The 6,592-nt window shown below is 34.5% G+C and overlaps 1 protein-coding gene across 2 annotated transcripts; it reads left to right on the forward strand.

The window, feature by feature from the left end:
- The first annotated feature begins 45 nt into the window (after positions 1 to 45).
- Positions 46 to 6,592, forward strand: LOC113828341 (selenoprotein K-like). 2 transcript variants are annotated; one of them, XM_070143468.1, is made up of 4 exons: positions 46 to 356; positions 899 to 997; positions 5,391 to 5,471; positions 5,639 to 6,592. In XM_070143468.1, the coding sequence occupies exons 2-4, from the start codon at positions 924 to 926 to the stop codon at positions 5,721 to 5,723; spliced, it is 240 nt and encodes a 79-aa protein (XP_069999569.1). In that variant the 5' UTR covers positions 46 to 356; positions 899 to 923; the 3' UTR covers positions 5,724 to 6,592. The 2 variants fall into 2 exon arrangements, with proteins under 2 accessions (XP_069999569.1, XP_069999564.1); XM_070143463.1 differs by having other exon boundaries at positions 189 to 356; positions 899 to 983.

A 6,592-nucleotide genomic window follows, 5' to 3' on the forward strand; every position in this document is an offset into this window, starting at 1 on the left:
GTTAACAATTACCTACCATCTTTTGATACATATTATCTCCCACAATTTCCCCGAAGAAAGAAAACCTATACCATTAATATTGAATGAATAAGCCACTTATCTCAAACAAGCCCATTTAACATGTAGTAATCCACGTCAACCAATGATAATCCTCCAACCTTTCAAGCTCGATTTTCATTGGTCGGACATCCACCGCGTCTGAAGGAATAGGGAACATCTGTGTTGACATGACGTGTGTTTTGGTCTGGTCTAGAAAAGGAATTCCGGAGGAGGAGGATTTAGACGGCGAAAACACTTTTCTTTTTCCTTTGGGAGAAGAGGGAGGAGGAAGGGCACGATGCCTTATATATCGTCAAGTGAGTTTGCTTATACTGATTTGTTTCTTACGAAAATATTAATTGTTTTAAGCCTGTACTACCCACCTTCAGTGTCATGAATTGACCTGTTATCATGGTGCTTATAGTGAGAAAGTCAATTTTCGGCCTGGATTTGCTTTTTGTTTCACATAATAAATTTCTTTCATTCTTTGTTATGATTCTAAATATTATTATTGCCTCAGTACGTCATATTGCATCCACACCTACTAACTCAAGACGTAGCCTACAGTTGTATCCATTAATGGGTGAATTTACATAACATATAACAGATCGTGACAATTTTGGTATCAATGGATGTCACTCACTCTCTAGTCTCCAAATATATGGAAATTTTGGTAAATTTACAGCTGATAACAATTTCTTTTGGAGATTTGTAATCTTTTTGTTTTTTGTTTGGCAATGCATTAGCCAGGGAAACAAATGCTGATGTGTAGTATAAAGAAATTCCAAAAGCAATTGTGACCAGAATTATGACTTTTTTCTCCAAAGATCTAATAAGGATTTTTTTTTCTCTACACCAGGTGGTAATATTGGGGGAGATCAGGGATGGAGTTTGTCCAGAATCCCAGATCTATTCTGGGGATTCATCAATTTCGTAGTTCTTTTGTAAGTATATGCAGGTGTGTATTATTTCATTAACTTGAAAGTTAATGGATCCAAATTAAAAAATTGTGTTGTCATACAGTGGCTTGAGGATGTTAAACTTACATGACATTATAACATTTTTCCCAATTTACAAATCAGACTTTGAAATCCTCACTCAACCTGTTATCACACACACTGTCAGCCACAACGTGTAACATCTTCACAATCTCAATCTCTTGCAATGTTGAGAGGCACATGTGATCAATAATCTTTCCATTGAAATTCAAGAAAAACAAATTAACAAAACAAAACAAACATATTTGAATCTGCCTTAAGGAAATATCTTTTATCAAATAAAATGTCTCACAGCTCTTATCTCACAGATGTGATGTTATTTGAATGATAAGTTTCAACTAAGAAAATTTTGTAAGATTTTCTATGCTGTTTGTAAACTGTCCAAGAATCTGGTCTCCAGTAGTTTCAATTGTATTTAAATGTACTATAATGGTCTTAGACCAAAGAAACCATTTTTTTTCACCCCTCTTCCCCCCTTCTCTCTGTCTCTCTCTCTCTCTCTCTCTCCCCCCTCTCTCTCTCTCTCTCTCTCTCTCTCTCTCTCTCTCTCTCTCTCTCTCTCTCTCTCTCTCCTCTTCCCTCTCCCTCTTCCCTTTCCTCTCTCTCTCCCTTTTTCCCTCTTTCTTTTTTCTCTTTCTTTTCCTCCCTTCCTCCCTTTTTCCCTCCCTCCCTTCTTCCCTTTCTTTCTCTCTTTTTCTTTCTCTTTCTCTGTTTTTCTATCTTTCTCTCTTTCTTTCTGTTTCTCTTTCTCTCTTTCGTTTTTCTGCCTTTTTCTGCCTTTCTGTTTCTGTTTTCTTTCTTGTTTTCTTTCTCTTCGTTTTTCTCTCTCGTTTTCTTTCGTTTTCTTTCTTTCGTTTTCTTTCTCTCTGTCTTTCTGTCTTTCTTTCTTTCTGTCTTTCTTTCTTTCTTTCTGTCTTTCTTTCGTTTTCCCTTTTCTCATTTTCTTTCTGTTTTCCTTTTCTGTTTTCTTTCTTTGTTTTTCTCTCTTTCTCTCTTTGTTTTTTTCTGTTTTCTTTCTTGTTTTCTCTTTCTTTTGTTTTTCTTTGTTTCTTTGTTTTTTTGTTTTTGTTTTTCTTTCTTTTTTGTTTTTTTCTTTTCTTTTTTTTCTTTTTGTTTTTGTTTTTGTTTTTCTTGTTCTGTTTTCTCTTTCGTTTCTCTGCTCTCTCTGCCTCTCTCTCTCTGCCCTCTCTCTCTTCCTCTCTGCCTCTCTCTCTCTCTCTGCCTCTCTCTCTCTGCTCTTCCTCTCTCTGCTCTCTCTCTCTCTCTGCCTCTCTCTCTCTCTGCCCTCTCTCTCTCTCTCTCTGCCTCTCTCTCTCTCTCTGCTCTCTCTCTCTCTGCCTCTCTGTCTCTCTGCCTCTGCCTCTCTCTGCTCTCTCTGCCTCTCTCTCTGTCTGCCTCTGTCTCTCTGCCCTCTGCCCCTCTCTGCCTCTCTGCCTCTCTGCCTCTCTCGTCTCTCTGCCTCTCTCTGTCTCTCTGCCCTGCCCCCCTCTGCCTCTCTCTCTGCCTCTCTCTCTCTCTCTCTGCCTCTCTCTCTCTCTCTCTCTCTCTGCCTCTCTCTCTCTCTCTCTTTCTGTTTTCTTTCTGTTTTTTCTTTCTTTCTTTCCCGTTTTCTTTCTGTTTTTCTTTTGTTTTCTTTCTTTGTTTTCTTTCTTTGTTTTCTTTTGTTTTTTTTTCTTTTTGTTTTTTCTTTGTTTTTTGTTTTTCTTTTTCTTGTTTTCCCCCTTCCCCCTTTCCCCCTTCCCCCTTTCTTTCCCCTTTCTTTTTCCCCCTTTTTCCCCCTTTTTCTTTCCCCCTTTCCCCCTTTCCCCTTTCTTTCTTTTTCTTTCTTTTTCAGTTGTTTGCTTTTGCTTTGTTTTTGTTTTTTGCTTTGTTTTGCCCCCTTTTGTTGTTTTTTTTTTTTGTTTTTTTTTGTTTTTTTGTTTTTTTTTTGGGTTTTTCTTTACATTTGTTTCTTTCTTTATATTTGTTTTTTTCTTTTATATTTGTTTTTACATTGTTTTTTTTTCTTTTTAGTATTATTTTTTTTTTCTTTTTTATATTTCTTTGTGTTTTTTTTTTATGTTTGTTTTTCTTTCTTTTTCTTTCTTATATTTGTTTTCCCCCTTTTTCTTTCTACTATTTAGAATTTCTTTTTTTTTTCTTTTTTTTTTTCTTTTTTTTTTTTTTTTTTCTTTTTTTTTTTTTTTTTTTTTTTTTTTTTTTTTTTTTTTTCCCCTTTTTTTTCTTTTTTTTTTTTTCCCCCTTTTTTTTTTTTTCTTTTTTTTTCTTTTTTTTTTTTTTTTTTTTTTTTTCTTTTTTTTTTTTTTTTTTTTTTTCTTTTTTTTTTTTTTTTTTTTTTTTTTTTCTTTTTTTTTTTTTTTTTTTTCCCCTTTTGTTTTTCTTTTTTTTTTTTTTTTTTCTTTTTTTTTTTTTTTCCTTTTCTTTCTTTTTTTTTTTTCTTATTTTTTTTTTTATTTTTCTTTCTTTTTTTTTTTCTTTTCTTCCCCCTTTTTTTTTTTTTTTTTTTTGTTTTTTTGTTTTTTTTTTTTTTTTTTTTTGTTTTTTTGTTTTTTTGTTGTTGTTTTTTTTTTTTATATTTGTTTTTTTTTTACATGTTTTTTTTTTATGTTTTTGTTTTTTTTTTTTTTTATATGTTTTTTTTTTTTTTTTTATTGATTTTTTTGTTTTTCTTCTTCTTTCTTTCTTTCTTTTCTTTTCTTCTTTCTTTTCTTTCTTCTTTTCCTCTTCTTTCTGCCCCCTTTTCCTCTCTGCCCCCCTTTCTTGTCTCTTTGCCCCCTTTCTGTCTCTTCCGTCTTCTTCGTCTTTTTCCCTTTCTCCTTTCTTTTCCTTTCCTCTTCCTTCTTCCTTTCTTCTTTCTTTCCCTTTCCTTCATTCTTTCTTTCTTTCTTTCTTTCTTTCTGTTTTCCCCTTTCGTCTTCTTTCTTCTTCTGTTTTCTTTTCTGCCTTCTTTCTCTTCTGCTCCCTTTGCCCCCTTTTTCTGCTTTCTTCTCTGCTTTCCCCCTTTTGCCGCTTTCCCCTTCCCCCCTTCTTCTGCTTTCTTCTGCCCCTTTCTTTCTTTCATTTTCTTTCTGTTTCTTTCTTTCTCCCCCTTTCCCCCCCATTTTCTCTGTTTTCTTTCTGCTTTCTTTCTGTTTTCTTGTTTCTGTTGTTTTCTTTCTGCTTTTCTTTCTGTTTTCTTCTTTCTTTGTTTTTTTTTTCTTTTGTTTTCTTTTTTTCTTCTTGTTTTTTGTTTTTTTAATCTTTTGTTTTCTTTCTTTTTTTGTTTTTGTTTTTTTTCTTTTTCCCCTTGTTTTCTTTCTTTTGTTTTGTTTTTCTTTGTTTTTTCTTTGCTTTTTCTTTTGTTGTTTTCTTTTTCTTTCTTTCTTTCTTTCCTTTTTCTTCTTTTTCCCCTTCTGTTTTTCTTTCTTTTTCTTTTTTGTTTTCTTTTCTTTCTTTGTTTTTGTTTCTTTCCCCTTTTTGTTTTCTTTTTTTCCCCTTCTTTGTTTCTTTTTTTTTCTTTTTTGTTTTTTTTTTTGTTTTTTTTTTTTGTTTTTTGTTTTCTTTCTTTCTTTGTTTTCTTTCTTTGCTTTCCCCTTTGCTTTCCCCTTCCCCTTTTTCGTTTTCTTTCTGTTTTCTTTCGCTTTCTTTCTTTCTTCGTTTTCTGTTTTCTTTCGTTTTCCCCCTTTCCCCCTTGTTTTCTTTCGTTTTCCCCCGTTTTCCCCCTTTCTGTTTCTTTCTTTGTTTTCTTTTTCATTTTTCGTTTTTTCTTTCTGTTTTCTTTTCGTTTTCTTCTTTCTGTTTTCTGTTTTCTTTCTTTTTCTGTTTTTCTTTCCCCCTTTCTTTCTTTCCCCTTCCCCCTTCTTCTTTCTTCTTTCTTTCCCCCTTCTTTCTTTCTTTCCTTTTCGTTTTCTTTTGTTTCTCTTTGTTTTTGTTTTTCTTTTCTTTCCCCCGTTTGTTTTTCTTTGCTTTTGTTTTTCACACTTGTTTTCTTTTCACACTTGCTACTTGTTTTTTCATTGCTACTTGTTTTTTCTTTGCATTTACTACTTGTTTTCTTTTCACATTTGTTTTCCCTCTCTCCTCCTCTCTTTCTCTCTCCTCCTCTCTCTCCTCTCTCTCTCTCTCTCTGTCTCTCTCTCTCCTCTCTCTCTCTCTCTCTCTTCTGCCCTCTGCCCTCTGCCTCTCTCTCTGCCTCTCTCTCTCTCTCTGCCTCTCTCTAATGCCTCTTCTCTCTCTCTCCTTCTGCCTCTCTCTCTCTGCTTTCTGCCTCTCTCTCTGTCTCTCTCCCTCTCCCTCTCCCTCTCCCTCTCCCTCTCCCTCTCTCTCTCTCCCCCTCTTTATGACACAACCACTTATATTTATGTATTTGATCAGTTTCCAGACCTTAATCAACCCAGACTTAACAAAGCGCGGTGATGGCTACACAAGCAGCTATGGTGCTCCTGGCAGAGGACCGTAAGTAAATGTGTAATGTATATGAAGTATGTAATTTCTAGTATTATATTTCGGATAAACACTTTGATTTGATATATTAGACAACCATTTTTATTGAATTGTTATTTTTAAGTTGATTTAATACTTCAGTCTCCTACATAGTTTAATTCTATTGAATTGCTTTACAGACCTCCAGGACCTCCACCAAGAAGAATGGGAAGGATCCACCGAGGAGGCGGTGCTGCTCCCCCACCCATGGGAGGGGGAGGATGAGGCAGGTAAATCCCTCAGTTGGGCTTTGTGCCATGCCCACTGAGGGAGCCTGTAACTTGTGGTGATCTTTGCTGTTGTTGCTTTGCACTCACAGGCTTCTGGCAAGAAGTACAGATGGAGTTCTGTATTGTTTTGCTGTGCAGAACTTAGTACAGACTTAAATGCATAGTGGCATTCACAGGAAAAAAAATAGTGCCAAGCTCCATTCAGAAATAGGTCTAGGTTCCCGGGACTGTGAGTAACAGAGCGATGTTTATATGACGTGACACTTGAGAAACCATTAACTTGGGCAGGTGTTGCTGAAGAACCAGCATGGATCACCACGCCATGCCAATAGAAAACTCGTGAGGAATAAGAATTTACATATTACTTGTGTTGATGTTCACATCATGGTATGCATTACCGTCTTTACCTTCTTTTCATTCCTAGTGAAATGTTATGTAAGTGACACAGAGTATTTAAGTATTATATATTAAACATTATGTTTGTCAGTAGAATTATTTATGTAATTTTGACGAATACCACACGTACAGCATATCACACCTGAAATGTGTTTTACACCTTTTGGATGTGGTAGCTATCACATGGAGTGGCAGTTGTGCTAAAGACAGGGAAGGAATAGAACCTTGTTTGGATAGCATATTTTCACATTTTTCAACATTGTATTATTTGGTCTTTTATATGTTCTGCAGTTATAGATGAATCATAATTTAGAAAATTAGCATCATAATACTTTTTGTTATATTTTGCAACTGCCAAACGTTGAATAGATATACTTATCCCATTTTTTTCATACATGGGAATTGATAAGGTATCACGAAAAGCCTTCCATTGTCAGGACAATCTTGAATAAACCATTCTGGATAAAA

Source organism: Penaeus vannamei, chromosome 3 (genome assembly GCF_042767895.1).
Source record: "Penaeus vannamei isolate JL-2024 chromosome 3, ASM4276789v1, whole genome shotgun sequence".
Lineage (NCBI taxonomy): Eukaryota > Metazoa > Arthropoda > Malacostraca > Decapoda > Penaeidae > Penaeus > Penaeus vannamei.

Excerpts from the sequence above, each read along its gene's own strand:
- LOC113828341 (XM_070143463.1), top strand. Across the intron at positions 984-5,390 it reads ATCAATTTCGTAGTTCTTTT|TTTCCAGACCTTAATCAACC; the intron begins GTAAGTATATGC and ends GTATTTGATCAG. Across the intron at positions 5,472-5,638 it reads GGTGCTCCTGGCAGAGGACC|ACCTCCAGGACCTCCACCAA; the intron begins GTAAGTAAATGT and ends ATTGCTTTACAG.